Source organism: Anomaloglossus baeobatrachus, chromosome 8 (assembly GCF_048569485.1).
Source record: "Anomaloglossus baeobatrachus isolate aAnoBae1 chromosome 8, aAnoBae1.hap1, whole genome shotgun sequence".
Lineage (NCBI taxonomy): Eukaryota > Metazoa > Chordata > Amphibia > Anura > Aromobatidae > Anomaloglossus > Anomaloglossus baeobatrachus.
Window position 1 is genome coordinate 87,330,106 of NC_134360.1, and position 20,263 is coordinate 87,350,368.

Sequence of the window (20,263 nt, forward strand, 5' to 3'; positions counted from 1 at the left end):
TCTTCATGGGTTGGGATTTTTTTTTTCCAATTTTTTATGAGGCCACTTAGGAGATTTAAAGCTGCGATTGTCTGGTCGCTTGTGCTTTATACAGCAATGCCACAATTATGCTGCAAATACTGAACATCACAGTCTCCTTTGAAGCCCGGCCACAAGGAGCTATGCTATGACAAACGCTGAGGACTTCAGCAGATCCCCTGCTGTCATAGTAAACATTCAGTGAGCCGTGATCACGTCACAGGTACGCCGATGGGCGCTAAAAATGGCACACCACCATGCCGGCACATGTTAAATCCCGTGGTCAGAGTCTGACAGCAGGATTTAAAAAGTTAAAGGAGTTATCCGACATACACTCCAAAAAAAATTGTAAGCTAATCTGTGCTGTATTGTCATATAAATCACCCCTACATTGTTATTTTCTGTTTTCTAACTTTTGTTTCTCTTGAATTCACACTTTATTCCCTGCAGCTCTTGTTTACATTTAGCTCCAACAAACATGACAATTTCCTGTATTCTTGGTTGCCAAACCTCAGTCAGAGCTGTCACCGCCCAGCCTCAGTGTACAGGAACGCCCCCTGCCGGGCCTCAGTGTACAGGAACGCCCCCTGCCCTCCCTCTGCACATTCAATGGCTGTCAGTATTCTGCCCAGCACCTGACCTCTCAGCATGTGACAGAGCAGAGATCCAGCTTCTCTCATCTGTGACACAGCAATCAGCTCACATCCCATCAACAATGGTAACAGAAAGAGTTGTTACATGTTCCTCACCCCTTATAGATAAATGAATACTGTGTAAGGCAGACTATATATAGCACCCAATGTGAGTCTATAGTAGATATATACGCCATGTATGTATGGTACATGTGTGTGTGTGTGCGTGGTTTGTGTCATATAGTTATGTGTATACATATACATATTGTAATGAATATATACATATAACATTTCTAGGTATGATTCTGTTTGTGGACATGTCAGTGTGTATAGATGCTTGAGCATGTGTGTGTAGCTAAGGCCCCCTTCCCACATCAGTGTCTCCAGTATTAGTGGCGTCTATTTTCACATGTACTGTAGACACGTTCACACACATACTCATTATCATTGGTCTTTATTTTCACACCTCCGTCTTGTCACATGAACCATGTTTCCAAGTGATCCACACGGAAACGTCCATTTCTTAGCATTAGCACGGAACAAAAGGTTGAATAGCATTCTATGGCTCCGTTAAAAAAGACGTATGGCACACATACACACACAGGTTTGACTGCACACAGCGCCTGCAGCATTGCCCCTGCCTCCTGTGACCATTCTCCACCTCCCGGTACGCTACATTTGGCATACAAGACACGCACTTCATCTTCCTCACAAGGCAAAGTGTGTCTTAGGCCTTGTGCGCACGTGTGCGTATTTCATGCCTTTACGCTGCATCTAGCACTGCAGCGTAAACGTATGCGTCCTTTGTCCCCAGCACTATACTAACACTGTCCTTTGATACTATAGTAACCAATCACAGCTGAGATTAATGAACTGTAGTTCCAGGCTCCATTCACTTTAATGGAGTCATGTTTTTTGGAGAGTGACTGTAAAGCGCAGGGTTCAATTTTCATGTGAAACCGTAGTCTACGACGTTCCCTGGGTCACATGGGTCATCTGTGCAAAAAAACGTTATTGTAAATGAGAGCGGATTCCTTTAGTGGACATACACACACACACGGTGGATGCAGCGGTGGCCGCGGGTAACCTCAGTGACAGCTCAGCTGATCGCGATACTCACCTCATTTGCTGTGTGGAGCTGACAGGAGCGGCGGCTGAGTAGCGCGATCAGCTGGACTGTCCCTGAGGTTACCCGCGGCCACCGCTGCATCCAGGTAACCTCAGTGACAGCTCAGCCGATCGCGCGGCTGTCTTCATTAGCTGCGTGGAGGTGACCGTAGCGGCGGTGTATTATGCAGCTCCTGTCACCTGCATGCAGCAGAGCTGGATGCGACGCTGGAGGAACGTGGATTACGCCAAACAAGGAGGGCTTTGTTGTGGGTAATAAATTGGTAATGAGGGAATTTGTTAGTGTTTTTTATTTCTAATAAAGGATTTTTCGGGTGTGTGTGTTTATTTACTGTAATTTACAGATTAATCATGGAAGGTATCTCGGTCAGACGCCTGACATGATTAATCTAGGACTTATTGGCAGCTATGGGCTGCCAATAAGTCCTTATTACCCCGATTTGCCAATGCAACAGGGCAAATCGGGAATAGCCGGGTACAGTCCCAGAACTGTCGCATCTAATGTATGCGGCAATTCTGAGCGGCGCTGGCTGATATTGTTAGGCTGGGGGGCTCCCCATAACGTGGGGTTACCCATCCTGAGAATACCAGCCTTCAGCCTTATGGCTTTATCTGGCTGGTATTAAAATAGGGGGGACCTCACGCCGGATTTTTTAATTATTTATTTATTTATTTTACTGCACAGTATAGACACGCCCACCGGCTGCTGTGATTGGGTGCAGTGAGACACCTGTCACTCAGCGTGGGGGCGTGTCTCACTGCAACCAATCATAGGCACCTGTGGGCGGGGAAAAGCTGGGAATACGAGATTGTTTAATGAGCGGCCGGCTTTTTCAAAAAAGGAAAAGCCGCTGGAGCAGAGTGAACGCCGTGCAGAGCCGGGGATCGGGGATCGTTGAGTATGAGAGAGGGGGGGAAACTTCAGTCACTCGGGGGATTAGCGGTCACCGGTGAATCCTTCACAGGTGACCGCTAATCATGACGCTACACAGACAGAGCCGCGTGGTCGCTGTAAAGTCCCCTTTACACACTGAGACTTTGCTGCACAGCGGGAAACAAAAGGAACAAAGAATGGTCCTGAACGATTTCTAGCGATCACAACTTCACAGCAGAGGCCAGGTCGCTGATGTGTTTCACACACTGCAATGTCGCTGGGGAGGTCGCTGTAACGTCACAAAACCGGTGACGTTACAGCGATGTCGTTTGCGATGTTGCAGTGTGTAAAGCCACCTTTAGTGCCTTTCATGTGGCACTAAGGGGTGCTTAGCCTTGTATTTAGCCAATAAATAAAGAATTAATAAAAAAAAAAAAAACAACGTGAGGTCCCCCTTATCTTTTGTAGCCAGCTAGGGTAAAGCAGACGGCTGCAGCCTGCAGACCACAGCTGGCAGCTTCACCTTGGCTGGTAATCCAAAACAGAGGGCACCCCACGCTGTTATTTAAAATTAAATAAATAATTAAAAACAAAGAAGGGAATTTTGTTACTTACCGTAAATTCCTTTTCTTCTAGCTCTTATTGGGAGACCCAGACGATTGGGGTATAGCTACTGCCCTCTGGAGGCCACACAAAGCACTACATTAAAAGTGCAAGGCCCCTCCCCCTCTGGCTATACCCCCCCGTGGTATCACGGGTTCTCCAGTTTTAGTGCCAAAGCAAGAAGGAGGAAGCCAATAACTGGTTTAAACAAATTAACTCCGAATAACATCGGAGAACTGAAAAACCGTTCAACATGAACAACATGTGTACCCGCAAACAACAAAAAAACATCCCGAAGGACAACAGGGCGGGTGCTGGGTCTCCCAATAAGAGCTAGAAGAAAAGGAATTTACGGTAAGTAACAAAATTCCCTTCTTCTTCAGCGCTCTATTGGGAGACCCAGACGATTGGGACGTCCAAAAGCTGTCCCTGGGTGGGTAAATAAATACCTCATGTTAGAGCTGCAAAACAGCCCTCCCCTACGGGGGTGTCACTGCCGCCTGCAGGACTCTTCTACCTAAGCTGGCATCCGCCGAAGCATAGGTATGCACCTGATAATGCTTGGTGAAAGTGTGCAGACTGGACCAGGTAGCTGCCTGGCACACCTGTTGAGCCGAAGCCTGGTGACGTAATGCCCAGGACGCACCCACGGCTCTGGTGGAGTGGGCTTTTAGCCCCGAAGGAACCGGAAGCCCCGCAGAACGGTAGGCCTCTAGAATTGGTTCTTTGATCCATCGAGCCAGGGTGGCTTTAGAAGCCTGCAACCCCTTGCGCGGACCAGCGACAAGGACGAAAAGTGCATCGGCACGGCGTATGGGCGCCGTGCGGGAAATGTAGATTCTGAGTGCTCTCACCAGATCTAGCAAACGTAAGGCCTTTTCATACCGGTGAACCGGATGAGGGCAAAAAGAAGGCAAGGAAATATCCTGATTAAGATGAAAAGAGGATACGACCTTAGGGAGAAACTCCGGAATGGGGCGCAGCACAACCTTGTCCTGGTGGAACACCAGGAAGGGAGCCTTAGATGACAGAGCTGCCAGCTCAGACACTCGCCGAAGCGATGTGATTGCAACAAGAAACGCCACTTTCTGCGACAGCCGAGAAAAGGAAACTTCCTTCAGAGGCTCGAAGGGCGGCTTCTGGAGAGCAACTAGTACCCTGTTCAGATCCCATGGATCTAACGGTCGCTTGTACGGGGGCACAATATGACAGACCCCCTGCAGGAACGTGCGCACCTTAGGAAGACGTGCTAGACGCTTCTGAAAAAACACGGATAGTGCCGAAACTTGCCCTTTAAGGGAACTGAGCGACAAGCCCTTTTCTAACCCCGATTGCAGGAAGGAAAGAAACTTGGGCAATGCAAATGGCCAGGGAGACACTCCCTGAGCAGAGCACCAGGACAAGAAAATCTTCCACGTTCTGTGGTAGATCTTAGCCGAATTCGACTTTCTAGCTTGTCTCATTGTGGCAATGACTCCCTGAGATAATCCAGCAGATGCTAGGATCCAGGACTCAATGGCCACACAGTCAGGTTCAGGGCCGCAGAATTCTGATGGAAAAACGGCCCTTGGGACAGTAAGTCTGGTCGGTCTGGCAGTGACCACGGTCGACCGATCGTGAGATGCCACAGATCCGGATACCACGACCTCCTCGGCCAGTCTGGAGCGACGAGTATGACGCGGCTGCACTCGGATCTGATCTTGCGTAGCACTCTGGGCAAGAGCGCCAGAGGCGGAAACACGTATGGGAGCTGAAACTGCGACCAATCTTGAACCAAGGCGTCTGCCGCCAGAGCTCTTTGATCGCGCGACCTCGCCATGAATGCCGGGACCTTGTTGTTGTGCCGGGATGCCATTAGGTCGACGTCCGGCACTCCCCAGCGGCGACAGATTTCCTGAAACACGTCCGGGTGAAGGGACCATTCCCCTGCGTCCATGCCCTGGCGACTGAGGAAGTCTGCTTCCCAGTTTTCTACGCCTGGGATGTGAACCGCGGATATGGTGGATGCTCTGTCCTCCACCCACATTAGAATGCGCCGGACTTCTTGGAAGGCTTGCCGACTGCGCGTCCCTCCTTGGTGGTTGATGTATGCCACCGCTGTGGAGTTGTCCGATTGGATTCGGATCTGCTTTCCTTCCAGCCACTGTTGGAAGGCCAGTAGAGCAAGATACACTGCTCTGATCTCCAGAACATTGATCTGAAGGGTGGACTCCTGCGGAGTCCACGTCCCCTGAGCCCTGTGGTGGAGAAATACTGCTCCCCACCCTGACAGACTCGCATCTGTCGTGACTACTGCCCAGGATGGGGGCAGGAAGGATCTTCCCTGAGACAATGATGTGGGAAGGAGCCACCATTGTAGAGAGTCTTTGGCCGTCTGGGAAAGCGAGACTTTCCTGTCCAGGGACGTTGACTTCCCGTCCCATTGGCGGAGAATGTCCCATTGAAGTGGGCGCAGATGAAACTGCGCAAAGGGAACTGCTTCCATGGCTGCCACCATCTTCCCTAGGAAATGCATGAGGCGCCGCAAGGGATGCAACTGGCCCTGCAGGAGAGATTGCACCCCTGTCTGTAGTGACCGCTGCTTGTCCAGCGGAAGCTTCACTATCGCTGCTAGAGTATGAAACTCCATGCCAAGATACGTTAGTGACTGAGTCGGTGATAGGATCGACTTTGGAAAGTTGATGATCCATCCGAAAGACTGTAGAGTCTCCAGCGTAGCATTCAGACTGAGTTGGCATGCCTCCTGAGAGGGAGCTTTGACCAATAAGTCGTCTAGGTAAGGAATCACCGAGTGACCCTGAGAGTGCAAGACTGCTACCACCGCCGCCATGACCTTGGTGAAGACCCGTGGGGCTGTCGCCAGACCAAATGGAAGAGCTACGAACTGAAAATGGTCGTCTCCTATCACAAAACGTAGAAAACGTTGATGTTCTGTAGCAATTGGCACGTGGAGATAAGCATCCTTGATGTCTATTGAGGCAAGGAAGTCTCCTCTGGACATTGAGGCAATGACAGAGCGGAGGGTTTCCATCCGGAACCTCCTGGCGTGCACATGTTTGTTGAGCCGTTTTAGGTCCAGAACAGGACGGAACGAGCCGTCCTTTTTTGGAACCACAAAGAGATTGGAGTAAAACCCTTGCCCTTGTTCCTGAGGAGGGACTGGGATAACCACTCCTTCCGCTTTTAGGGAATCCACCGCCTGCAGCAGAGCATCTGCTCGGTCTGGCCGTGGGGAGGTTCTGAAGAACCGAGCTGGAGGACGAGAATTGAACTCGATTCTGTACCCGCGAGACAAAATGTCCGTCACCCACCGGTCTTTGACCTGTGACATCCAAATGCCGGAAAAGCGGGAGAGCCTGCCCCCGACCGGCGATGCGGAGGGGGGGGGCTGGAAGTCATGAGGTAGCCGCTTTGGAAGCGGTACCTCCATTTGCTTTCTTGGGGCGTGTGTGAGTCCGCCACGAATCTGAGTTTCTTTGCGTCCTCTGAGTCCCTTTGGACGAGGTAAATGGTGTCTTGCCCGAACCTCGAAAGGACTGAAACCTCTGCTGCCACTTTTTCTGCTGAGGTTTGGGTGTTCTGGGTTGTGGTAAAGAGGAGTCTTTACCCTTGGACTGTTTAATGATGTCAGCCAATGGCTCGCCAAACAGTCTCTCTCTAGACAAAGGCAAACTGGTTAAACATTTTTTGGAACCAGCATCTGCTTTCCAGTCCTTTAACCACAAGGCTCTGCGCAAAACAACCGAATTGGCGGACGCCATTGAGGTGCGACTGGTAGATTCTAGGACCGCATTGATAGCGTAAGACGCAAACGCCGACATCTGCGTGGTAAGGTGCGCCACTTGCGGCACTGCTGGATGCATGATAGCATCCACTTTTGCTAAGCCAGCTGAAATAGCCTGGAGTGCCCATACGGCTGCGAATGCCGGAGCAAACGACGCGCCTATAGCTTCATAGACAGATTTTAACCAAAGGTCCATCTGTCTGTCATTGGCATCTTTAAGTGAAGCGCCATCCTCCACTGCAACTATGGATCTAGCTGCAAGTTTGGAAATCGGGGGGTCTACCTTTGGACACTGTGTCCAGCGCTTGACCACCTCAGGGGGGAAAGGGAAACGCGTATCTTTAGATCGTTTAGAGAAACGCCTTTCTGGGTGAGCGTCGTGCTTCTGGATTGATTCTCTGAAGTCAGAGTGATCTAACAAAGCACTCAATTTACGCTTGGGATAAAGGAAACGAAACTTTTCCTGCTCCGCAGCCGCCTCTTCTGCTGAAGGGGCTGGGGGAGAAATATCCAACAGCCTATTGATGGCTGAGATAAGGTCGTCTACCATGGCATCCCCATCCGGGGTATCCAGGTTGAGAGGGGTTCCAGGAGTGGATTCCTGATCACTCTCATCAGACACATCACAGGGAGACTGATTGCGCTGAGACCCTGAGCAGTGTGAAGACGTCGAGGGTCTTTCCCAGCGAGCTCGCTTAGGGTGGCTGGGGCCATCATCTGAGTCATAATCCTCGGCCTGTGAAGCCGGGGACCCCCCTGTGGGCTGGATACATTCCAAGTAAGGGGGACCTGAGGACAGAGGCCTCGCCGTGCCCAGAGACTGAGCCCCATGCATAGATTGCAAGGTCTCAAGGATTTTTGCCATAGATACAGACATATTATCTGCAAAAACTGCAAAGTCCGTCCCTGTCACCGGGGCAGAACTTACAAGCGTCTCAGCCTGGGTCGCCACCTCTCCTGACTCCAGCTGGCGAAGCAGCACCGGGTCGGAGCATTGCACACAATGGGGGTCATCAGAGCCTGCTGGTAGATTAGCCCCACATGCAGCACACGCAGTATACACAGCCCTTTTTGCCTTGGCCGCCTTGCGTTTTGAGGATGACATGTTGCTGCTTCCACAGAGCGATCTGGGATATGCAGCCAGAAGCGCACCTCACAGTGCAAGAAATACAATATCTATATAACTGTATCCAGTACACTGATACACAGTGAGGCACTAGAGGGACCAGCACAGAAAAATCGCTTACCGCCCGCTTAAAAAGCGGGTGTGTGGTCGCCAGATAGCCCCTAGTCCAGGTCTCCCAGAGCCTTGCGTCCTTCCTCCAGCCAGGCATGCATGTAATGGCTGCCGGCGTCTCGAGAGAGGAAGGGGGGCGGGCCCTGGGCGTTCCTGGCCAAGAGCGGGAAGCCTGCTTCCCTCTGTGCATAGTGTGAGGGCTGGAGCATGTAAATCAGGCTCCAGCCCTCGTCGCTGCTTGCGAACAGCGTCTCTCCCCTACCCTGAATGACAGGGTGGGGGCGGGAACGAAACGGAGCTGCCGGCGTCCTAGGCCCAAAAAGCCGGGGACTAAAGTTATAACCGCCGCCGCCGTAAAAGCGCGGACGGCGGATCCCCGGCGCACCACAAGTCACAGCAGCGCCGCCCGGTCCAGAGGGGGTCGGCGCTGCGTTCCCAAACACAAACAATCCCCCAGTAATCTGTAGGGACACCAACTCCACGTTGCGGTCCCCGGCGCACTATAACACCCAGCCAGCCCGGAGTGTGTCTGTGCCTGCCGGGGACACAGAGTACCTGTAAGATGCAGGGCCCTGTCCCTGATCGTACTCCTGCTCCGAATCCATCAGGTTCTAATGGGTCTGTGGATGGAGCCCGGCATCAGAGCTGAGAGGCCGGCAGGATCCCACTTCCACAGAGCCCTACAAGGGGATGTGGAAGGAAAACAGCATGTCAGGCTCCAGCCCTGTACCAGCAATAGGTACCTCAACCTTACAACACCATCCAGGGGTGAGAAGGGAGCATGCTGGGGACACTATATGTGTCCTCTTTTCTTCCATCCGAAACAGTCAGCAGCTACTGCTGACTAAAATCTGTGGAGCTATGCATGGAATGTCTGACCTCCTTCGCACACAAAGCTAAAACTGGAGAACCCGTGATACCACGGGGGGGTATAGCCAGAGGGGGAGGGGCCTTGCACTTTTAATGTAGTGCTTTGTGTGGCCTCCAGAGGGCAGTAGCTATACCCCAATCGTCTGGGTCTCCCAATAGAGCGCTGAAGAAAAACGTGGGGTCCCCCCCAAATTGGATCACCAGCCAAGGTAAAGCGGACAGCTGTGGTCTGTTATTCTCAGACTAGGGAGGTCCACCGTTATTGGACACTCCCCAGCCTAAAAATAGCAGGCTACAGCTGCCCCAGAAGTGGCGCATCCATTGGACGTGCCAATCCTGGCGCTTTGCCCCAGCTCATCCCGCGCCCTGGTGCGTTGGCAAACGGGGTAATATATGGGGTTGATGCCAGATGTGTAATGTCACCTGGCATCAAGCCCTGGGGTTGGTGAGGTCAGGCGTCTATCAGATACCCGACATCACCAACCCAGTCAGTAAGAAATAAAAAATAGACAACCAAAAAATTTTTATTTGAAAAAACACTCCCCACATTCCCTCTTTCAACAATTTATTGACAAGAACAATCAAATCCGGGTCCGGCGTAATCCAATAACGGTGTCGCACGGCGATCCATACCATAGTCAATGAGACTCCCAGTCAATGAAGAACAAAATGTTCCCCATTGGCTGGGAGAGCCGTGCAGTGACCTGAGCTAACATCAATAGGTCAGCCCAGGTCACTGCAGGGGATGCCGAGCGCTGCCGTCAGGAGGTTAGATGAGTTCATTACCTGCAGTAACGATCTCATGCTCTCCTGACGTCAGCGCTGTCACTGACTTCTATGCCCGCCGCGTTCTACGCAGTATCGCGAGAGCCCGTGACGTCACTGCTAGTGACAGTCTCGGGCCGCCCGCGAGACGGGCAGAGAAGGCAGTGACCGCGGTGACGTCAGGAGGCAGGAGATCGTTACTGCAGGTAATTATGTCATCTAATCTAACCTGCAGCTACATGTGCAGAGAGCAGGGAGCCGCGCACACTGGGCGCTGGCTCCCTGCTCTCCTAGCTACAGTACACATCGGGTTAATTAACCCGATGTGTACTGCAGCTACATGTGCAGAGAGCCGGAGCCGGCGCTGGCAGCGAGAGCGGCGGAGGCTGGTAACTAAGGTAAATATCGGGTAACCACCTTGGTTACCCGATGTTTACCTTGGTTACAGCTTTCCGCAGCTGCCTGATGCCGGCTCCTGCTCGCTTCATTTCGTCGCTCTCTCGCTGTCACACACAGCGATCTGTGCGTCACAGCGGGAGAGCGTCAGTGTCCCGCTCCCTGCCAGCCCCGCGGCGTGAGAAGCTGCAGATACTGCGGGCAGACACTGACATTGCAGTGCGGGCAGCTGCGGGGCTGGCAGGGAGCGGGACACAGACTGCACGGGCAGTGAAGCAGCGCTCGTCATCCCCGCGGATGCACGCAATGCAGGCTGAGAATGAGAGGCAGCTTATACTGCAGAGGGGGGCAAACACTGACAGGGGCGGGGGGGGGGGTTGAAATGGGGGGGGAACAGTTCCCAGGGCGTCAGGCAGTAAACATAATAAAGCGCTGGGGACACAGCGCTGGCAGTGTATCGGACAACAAGTGTTCCTTGCCTTATTGAACTGGACACTGACTCGGCTGCAATTCAGGGCGCACGTAGCTGGGCACAGGAGGCGGAGGAGGGAGACTACGGAGTGTGTGGGAGGTTGTGGGCAGAGTACGGGGTGCGGGGGGAATGTGTGGGAGGGGGCAGGGAACGGGGGCGTTTACTCCAAACACTGTACAGCCCAGCAGGGAGGTGACATGCTGTTCCAGATTTGCATGTCAACATGGCTCTGCCCATGTAGACGTGCAAAGGCCGGAAGCAGCAAAATCGCGGCAGGAGGGGTCACATGACCGCTCTGAGCCGGGGGAGAGGGGCTGACAGCGGGGCAGGTAAGTGGTCTCTATCTACTTACCTGCCCCAATGTAGCCCAATAGTGTAATAATGAAAAAAAGTCAAAAGAAGCCGGATAACCCCTTTAATAATCACAACCAGAACTTCGCCCCATCTGCAGTTGTTAGGGGAAGGTCCTGGCTGTAATACAAAGCATTACCTGCCGAGTATGAGGCCAGCTAAACCCGTGAGCCCGCTCCATACACCTGCTTTTGACTTGTCCACAACATGAACAGTGTCTCGGGAAAGGGTTAAATAGTCGACCTTTGTCCTTGACGCGGCAGATGAGATGAGCTAACGCAGCAGGTAACCATTTAAATGCCACTGCTTATCTCACTGTTACTTGGGCCTACCAGCTTCCATTTGCACCCTGTGACACAATCGGAAACACCAATGGGTTAATACAGCAGTCGGGGCCTGCTGAAGACCCCTGTTGTTGACATCTTGGTAACCCTCTGAAGCTGAGCTATATGCCGATACTTTCACTAAATGTGCAATACTGGGGTATTGCAGTTTATAGTATAGGTTCTCAAAAGATCACGGGTTTAAAGTCAATAAGGTGGGGGAGGGGGAAAAAAAGTTGAATTCAAACTCCTGTCGATTGCATAACATTGGTGTCATGTGATTCCTACAGCCCCTTCACGCTCCACTGCTTATGACAAATCAGACATCTGGAGGAAGTGAGACATCAGCTGCAGTTGTGGCTCCCTCCGAATGTCCGTGATGTCCGAAGAAGGAGATGGCGAAGTGGCCTCTGATTGCCCGCACAAATCATGTGACAACAATGATATGCGAGCCCTGAGAGAGCCAGTGCTGACACCTAGAATGGTGTCTGCACCGGAGGTATGTATAAATTTAGTCTTACTTGGGGGAAACAAAGATTGAGAAGGGAGTTGTCCGAGAAGTGACCACACATCAGGGCAGATTTGTTTTAATTTCAACTCACTTTGGAATTTTTCCCATATTTTCAGTACATTCAAGGGTAAAATAAATGGAGTCATTCAAAACTACAACTCGTCCCGCAAAGTAAAGGAATCAAGCAGTCATCGAGAAATGTGGAAGGAATAAGTTACAGCTCTCGGAAGATGGGGAGGGGTAAAAAAAGCACACAAATGAAAATTATATTATTATTCAATCCCATCATGACAAACGGACATATTCCGAGCAGCAACCTTTACTCCAGCAGACTGCATGGATCATTCCCAGGGCTTCAACTTCATTATACACATCAAATCCATCACTAACGCATTTCAAGCAATTACACGTCCTTACTCCTTTGTAATGAAGACTGAAGCACTAGCTTAAAAGGTTGATTCTCCGAATATGAAAGTAGCATTCTCAAAAAGGTGAGTCTGCCCATCTGCCAATGAGGGGAGGATATCGGCACGTCTGGTGGCGTCTTTAGCACTTAGTAGAGACCATTAGCTGTTATGAAATGCTGCAAATGTGATGCACATCCAGGCAGTGTTCCTGAGGAATCTTAGCCCATTCTCAAAGGCAACAGCCTCCAGTTCACGAATTTTCTTGAAAGTGGTCAAAAAAAAAAGAGAAGAAGTTTATAAGAGATGAGATATCACCTCTTAATTTATTTATCAGATGTACTCCTATAGGCATAGATGGGAAATGTACTTATTTTCTTTAAGGTCCTACGATTTTCAACATTTGTCTTTTTTGGCAATCTCAATATTGAAAATTTCTTAGCAAGAAAAAAAAAAAAAAATACCTTAGTTATGGTTCCCACAGCTTTGGTTCGGCCCTCTCTGAAAACCAGTCTTTGGTCTATGTGCAAGTACTCGGGAGTCTTGATGAATCTGAAGTGAACTGTGGCTTTATCACCGGTACGCAGGCAGTCACGGCTCATGCTCAAGATGGTTGCAGTTTGGCGAATACTTCCACAATGTACTAAACAGAACAGGTCATTACTTTGTATAGTGTATAAGATCAATGAATAGTCAAAAGATTTAAAAATAGTAGTACTGTGTATATAAAAAATATAATTATACGATTAAGTGACAATACATCTCTAGCTTAAACAAATTGTTAGAAAAATATAAATATCCCATCAATATTTGGTGTGAGCACCCTTTCTCTTCAGAACAAGGTCAATTCTTCTAGGTACACTTGCACCAAGTCAAGGATTTTGTAGTGCAGTAAGGTGTATGAGTATCAATTGTCATATGCAAGTTGAAAGTCATTAACTAAAACAAACAGCTGTGTAGGAGGCTTAAGAGAAGGAGGAGAACAGCCAAACTGCTACAAATGGTGAGTCTGTAGAAGGTTTTTACACCATGGCAAGATACAAGGTAGTTATACTGCATCAGCAAGATCTCTCCCGGGCAAAGATTTCAATACAGACTGGGGTTTCAAGGTGTGCTGTTCAAGCTCTTTTGAAGCAGAACTGAAATGTCCATTGAGGAGGACAAAAGACGCAAAGAAGACTTAAGTGATTAAGATGAAAGACACATTTTCCTTACTTCCATTCAAATTTTGAAGATTTCCATCAGTGGCATTAGCTCAGAATTGGCAGGAACAAACGAGACCCAGCTACAATCTACTGTTCTGAAAAGACTGTCCAGAAGTAGTCTTGAAAGAAATGAGTACAAAAAAGCCATACTTTTGCCTTGTAGGCAATGCTAAGCAATAATACTAAAAAAACAAAAAAAAAAAAAAAACCAAAAGCACATAAGAACTGTGGTGCTATGAACTGAATAATCAAACTTTAAAATATTTGTCAATAACAGAAGGAAGTTTGTTTGCAAAATAGCGGTACAATAATGAGGTCTGCAGTCAACCGAGAAGCACGGTAGAGACTCCGGCTAGTGTGGCTGTATTTCACCAGAGTTATGGTCAGGATTAACGTCACTGCACGGAGACACATTCAGTGAAAAATCACTGATGTGTGTGAAGACCCATTGATTATAATGGGTCTGCGTATGTCAGTGATTCTGGTAGGTATAAAAAAAAAAAAAAAAAAAAAAAAAAAAAAAAAAAGCACATACGTACCAGAATTATTGACGTGTGAAGGGGGCCTAAGGCTGGGGTCACACTAGTGTATAGGATCCGAGGATCCGATAGAGCGAGATCGTTAAATGTGATACACTAATGTGAGCGTGATCCGAGCGTCATTCACGGTGATCAAATTCTCGATCATGTGAGAATCAGATCACAGGTGCGGAGGAGAAAGTGGGATTAATCTATATCTTCTCCATTGTCTGACTGTATATCAGGCTGCACTCCGATGTTTCACACGCACCCATACACTTGTATGCTGTGCGTGATCCGATATACACTGCCATTTTTTCCCTGAGTCTGATTAGAGCTAAGGAAAAACTCGCTGATCTGCTCTGCATCATTGACTAACATTGGTGCAATGTGAGATTTTCTCGCACTGCACTAGTCCGATTTATATGCTAAGGTGAACGAGCCCTAATGCTGAAAAATTATAGGCAAATAATTATCCACCATGCAATACGATCAGTCAGAGAGGCATCTAATTTGCACAATATTTATTTTGCATCAGGACAAGCCCAATACTACGGCCAATGTCAATAAGAACCATTGTCTGAGTAATGAAGGGAGTCCTGGATGTGATGATTCAGCTCCACAGAGCCCTGATCTCAAGATCACTGAGTGTCTGGGATCACATGGATAGAAGATCTGTGGTTAGTTCTCAAAGACGTTTGGAACGACCTCCCTGCCGAGTGCATTCAAAAACTGAGAAAGTATCTAGAAGAATTGATGTCATTGTTAAAAAGGAAAAAAAGAGTGCTCACAGTAAATATTGAGGAGATTTAGATTTCTGTTTTGTTGGTTCACTTTTCATTCTGTAAACCGATACAAAAACTTCTTTTTTAAAGCAATCCTATTTTGCATCACACCCGATTAATATGTCTGCATAGTACTGTACATGTATCACAATCTATTCCTAAGCCTTTTACGTGTGTTCTCATTCACATTCTGCAAGAATAAAATTAACGTATAATTACCACTGAAGTAATTTTAGCTAGGAATGGAAAACCAAAATGAATAGCTAACAGGACTTAGATTTCATAAATGCCTGAGCCCTCAGTGATGATACATAATATATGGTCTGATATTTCAGCTTAAAGATAGAAGAGATGTAGTACCCATTGCCTGGTATCGCGGGCTGATTGTGGTCGGATGATGCAGCACCAAGATCTCCGCTTCAAACTCCCAGGATGCCTGAGGATTAAGGCGCGGGGAAACCATCACCATGCCCTTCCTGATAGAAGAGCGTTTAATCTGATGATGAAACACAGTATTAACTGTCCGCCTATAGACAGATTAGCTGTTGTGGACTCAGTTTTCTACGTTTTTATTCACAGAACACGTACCTTTTTTAAAGCAAAGGATGCAGTCTGTCCGCCTCGTACCTCTTTCACAGGCATACGCTTGCGATGTATTGACTTCACTGCAATTGATGTAAAGCTTCCCAGTGGGTCCGGTCCAAGCAGCAGCAAATCATTAAGCTTTATCAGGCCCCTTAGTGTAGTTCCAGAGACCACAGTTCCGACACCCTAAAGAGATTATTGTAAGAACAATTGCAGAAAGAACCTCACCCCTAAAAGTCCCTTGAAGAATCTGAAGTCCGTTTCTATTTTCCAGACATATCTTTGACCCTACCGGTACTGAGTATGTGTCATCGATCTGGAACTCCGCAGGTTCTTCCTCCCTGGAGCTAGTGCGTGGAGAGAGCAAATTAAGGAACATCTTAAGCAGCTCCAAATTCTCCCCGGTTACATTTGAGATCTGAAAGATCGGACACATCCTATAAAAGAAAAAAGGTAAACCATCGATGTGTTACTATAACGAGCTAACACCAAAAACAAAATATGCACAGTTTTAATACCTAGAAGAAATCCTATCTTTATAGGGCTTATCCCCTTAAAACCTCAATAATGGCATAGGGGCAGACATTTACTCTCCCCTTCTTGTGTCTACCACAGTGCCTCCAGGCCATGGCACAAACAGGCCATGGCATAAACAGAGCAAATAAACAGTGTGAGTTCCTGAGCTCTGGGCCCTCCCCCTGTCACCGGGAAATTATCTGTGCAGGACTTTCTGCAAACAGCGAGGGACTTCCCCCTCCTCCAGCCAGCAAGCTAGAGAAAAGTTAACACTGTTCAGGATCCCTTGTGCTCTCCTTCTTGCAATCAGCAAGGGACTTTCTCATAATAAATGCTGTAAATTCAGCAGTCCTGGGAGCCTTCCCTGCACTGTCTTTTCTCCCTTTGTCTGGGAAACCAGTCAGGGGGGATCTCACCTTAAACACTGCTTCAGTCCAGGCAGTGGAAATAGAGTCAGCTTGCTGTGTCCGGTCACACAGGTGCCATGTTCAACTCAGAGCCTGCAAAGAGGGGCTGAGGAATTGTGCCTCTGCCCTGGGCTCTGGAAAATCTGTATCTGTGGAACCCGTCGTCCAGCCCAGGATCCAGTGTCGCAGGAGGGGGTACGTGGAGGCGACACTCCACGTTCCTGCCCGTTGATGGTAGTGGGAGATCGGTCCCAAAAGGAAACAGTCGCCCTCAAAAAATAAACCTTGAAAGGAAGTGCCTCCTACAGACACTAAGCTAAAACTGAGGTTGCCTGGCCCGGCCAGGAGGTGTATACTGCAGAGGAGGAGCTATGCTTTTGCATCTACTTAGTGTCCTCCTATGGATAGGCAGCATAACACCCATGGTCCTGTGTCCCCCAATGAGGCATCAGAGAAAGATGTCTAGCAGAGCATGGGTGGATGACTCCGCATCAGCTGGGCGCGGAGGACAAAGACAGATATTAGAATATATAAAATCTGGGTTCTGAGGAATATCAGAGCATGGGAAAGCTGGGTGCGGAGGGAAAAGAAGGGAATTTTGTTTACTTACCGTAAATTCCTTTTCTTCTAGCTCCTATTGGGAGACCCAGACAATTGGGTGTATAGCTTCTGCCTCCGGAGGCCACACAAAGTATTACACTTTAAAAAGTGTAACCCCTCCCCTCTGCCTATACACCCTCCCGTGGATCACGGGCTCCTCAGTTTTGGTGCAAAAGCAGGAAGGAGAAAACTTATCAATTGGTCTAGGGTAAATTCAATCCGAAGGATCTTCGGAGAACTGAAAACCATGAACCAAAAGAACAATTCAACATGAACAACATGTGTACACAAAAGAACAACAGCCCGAAGGGAACAGGGGCGGGTGCTGGGTCTCCCAATAGGAGCTAGAAGAAAAGGAATTTACGGTAAGTAAACAAAATTCCCTTCTTCTTTGTCGCTCCATTGGGAGACCCAGACAATTGGGACGTCCAAAAGCAGTCCCTGGGTGGGTAAAATAATACCTCGATAAAAAGAGCCGAAAACGACCCCCTCTTACAGGTGGGCAACCGCCGCCTGAAGGACTCGCCTACCTAGACTGGCGTCTGCCGAAGCATAGGTATGCACCTGATAGTGTTTCGTGAAAGTGTGCAGACTAGACCAGGTAGCTGCCTGGCACACCTGCTGAGCCGTAGCCCGGTGCCGCAATGCCCAGGACGCACCCACGGCTCTGGTAGAATGGGCTTTCAACCGTGAAGGAAGTGGAAGCCCAGAAGAACGGTAGGCTTCAAGAATCGGTTCCTTGATCCATCGAGCCAAGGTTGACTTGGAAGCCTGCGAACCCTTACGCTGGCCAGCGACAAGGACAAAGAGCGCATCTGAACGGAGCAGGGGCGCCGTGCGAGACACGTAGAGCCGGAGTGCTCTCACTAAATCTAACGAGTGCAAATCCTTTTCACATTGGTGAACTGGATGAGGGCAAAAATGAAGGTAAGGAGATATCCTGATTGAGATGAAAAGGGGATACCACCTTAGGGAGAAATTCCGGGACCGGACGTAGAACCACCTTATCCTGGTGAAAAACCAGGAAGGGGGCTTTGCATGACAGCGCTGCCAGCTCCGACACTCTACGGAGCGATGTAACTGTCACTAGAAATGCCACCTTCTGCGAAAGACGTGATAAAGAGACCTCCCGCAGCGGCTCGAAAGGTGGTTTCTGAAGAGCCGTTAGCACCCTGTTGAGGTCCAGGGTTCCAGCGGATGCTTGTAAGGTGGGACTATGTGGCAAACTCCCTGCAGGAACGTGCGGACCTGCGGAAGCCTGGCTAGACGCTTTTGAAAAAATACGGAAAGCGCCGATACTTGTCCCTTGAGAGAGCCGAGAGACAAACCCTTGTCCATTCCGGATTGAAGGAATGAAAGAAAAGTGGGTAAGGCAAAGGGCCAGGGAGTAAAACCCTTATCAGAGCACCACGATAAGAAGATCCTCCAAGACCTGTGATAGATCTTGACGGACGTTGGTTTCCTGGCCTGTCTCATAGTGGCAATGACATCTTGAGATAACCCTGAGAACGCTAGGAGCCAGGACTCAATGGCCACACAGTCAGGTTGAGGGCCGCAGAATTCAGATGGAAAAACGGCCCTTGAGACAGCAAGTCTGGGCGGTCTGGGAGCGCCCACGGTTGACCCACCGTGAGATGCCACAGATCCGGGTACCACGACCGCCTCGGCCAATCTGGAGCGACGAGAATGGCGCGACGACAGTCGGACCTGATTTTGCGCAGCACTCTGGGCAGCATCGCCAGAGGAGGAAATACATAGGGAAGTCGAAACTGCGACCAATCCTGAACTAATGCGTCCGCCGCCAGAGCTCTGTGATCTTGAGACCGGGCCATGAATGCCGGGACTTTGTTGTTGTGCCGTGACGCCATGAGATCGACGTCCGGCGTTCCCCAGCGGCGACAGATCTCTCGAAACACGTCTGGGTGAAGAGACCATTCCCCCGCGTCCATGCCCTGTCGGCTGAGAAAATCTGCTTCCCAGTTTTCTACGCCCGGGATGTGAACTGCGGAGATGGTGGAAGCTGTGGCTTCCACCCACTGCAGAATTCGTCGGACTTCCTGGAAGGCTTGACGACTGCGAGTGCCGCCTTAGTGGTTGATGTAAGCGACGGCCGTGGCGTTGTCCGACTGGATCCGGATCTGCCTGCCCTCCAGCCACCGATGAAAGGCCAATAGGGCTAGATACACTGCCCTTATCTCCAGAATATTGATCTGAAGGGATGACTATCGGAGTCCAGGTTCCCTGAGCCCTGTGGTGGAGAAAAACCGCCCCCCACCCTGACAGGCTCGCGTCCGTCGTGACCACAGCCCAGGTGGGGGGTAGGAAGGATTTCCCCTGCAACAGAGAGTTGGGAAGGAGCCACCACTGAAGTGACGTCTTGGTTGCAAGGGAAAGAGAGACGTTCCTCTCGAGTGACGTCGACCTCCTGTCCCATTTGCGGAGAATGTCCCACTGGAGTGGCCGCAGATGGAATTGCGCGAAGGGCACTGCCTCCATCGCTGCCACCATCTTCCCCAGGAAGTGCATGAGGCGCCTCAAGGGGTGTGACTGACCCCGAAGAAGAGATTGTACCCCTGCCTGCAGAGAAAGCTGTTTGTCCAGCGGTAGCATGACTACCGCTGACTGAGTATGAAACTCCATCCCAAGGTACGTCAGTGATTGGGTCGGTGTCAACTTGGATTTTGGGAAGTTGATGATCCATCCGAACTGCTGGAGAGTCGCCAGAGCGACGGAAAGGCTGTTTTGACACGCCAACTGAGAGGGTGCCCTGACCAGAAGAACGTCTAAGTAGGGAATCACCGAGTGGCCCTGAGAGTGTAGGACCGCCACAACAGATGCCATGACCTTGGTGAACACCCGTGGGGCTGTCGCCAGGCCGAAAGGCAATGCCACGAACTGAAGGTGTTCGTCCCCGATGGCGAAGCGCAAAAAGCGTTGATGTTCGGGTGCGATCGGCACATGGAGATAAGCATCCTTGATGTCGATCGATGCTAGGAAGTCTCCTTGTGACATCGAAGCGATGACAGAGCGGAGAGATTCCATCCGAAACCGTCTGGTTCTCACATGTCTGTTGAGTAGTTTGAGGTCCAGAACGGGACGGAACGAGCCGTCCTTCTTTGGCACCACAAACAAGTTGGAGTACAAGCCGCGACCATGTTCCTGGAGGGGAACAGGGATCACAACTCCTTCTGTCTTCAGAGCGTTCACCGCCTGAAAAAGTGCATCGGCTCGCTCGGGGGGCGGAGATGTTCTGAAGAAACGAGTCGGGGGACGAGAGCT

General features: G+C 49.9%; 1 protein-coding gene across 1 annotated transcript in view; it reads right to left on the reverse strand.

Moving 5' to 3' along the window:
• The window catches only part of GTPBP1 (GTP binding protein 1), a 109,441-nt gene that overhangs the window by 27,659 nt on the left and 61,519 nt on the right, over positions 1–20,263 (reverse strand). The window contains exons 7-10 of the mRNA XM_075321880.1: positions 15,754–15,898; positions 15,465–15,647; positions 15,237–15,372; positions 12,833–13,011 (exon numbers count right to left, since the gene is read on the reverse strand). Of these exons, the coding sequence (XP_075177995.1) occupies positions 12,833–13,011; positions 15,237–15,372; positions 15,465–15,647; positions 15,754–15,898 (643 nt within the window). The remainder of the gene's footprint in view (positions 1–12,832; positions 13,012–15,236; positions 15,373–15,464; positions 15,648–15,753; positions 15,899–20,263) is intronic.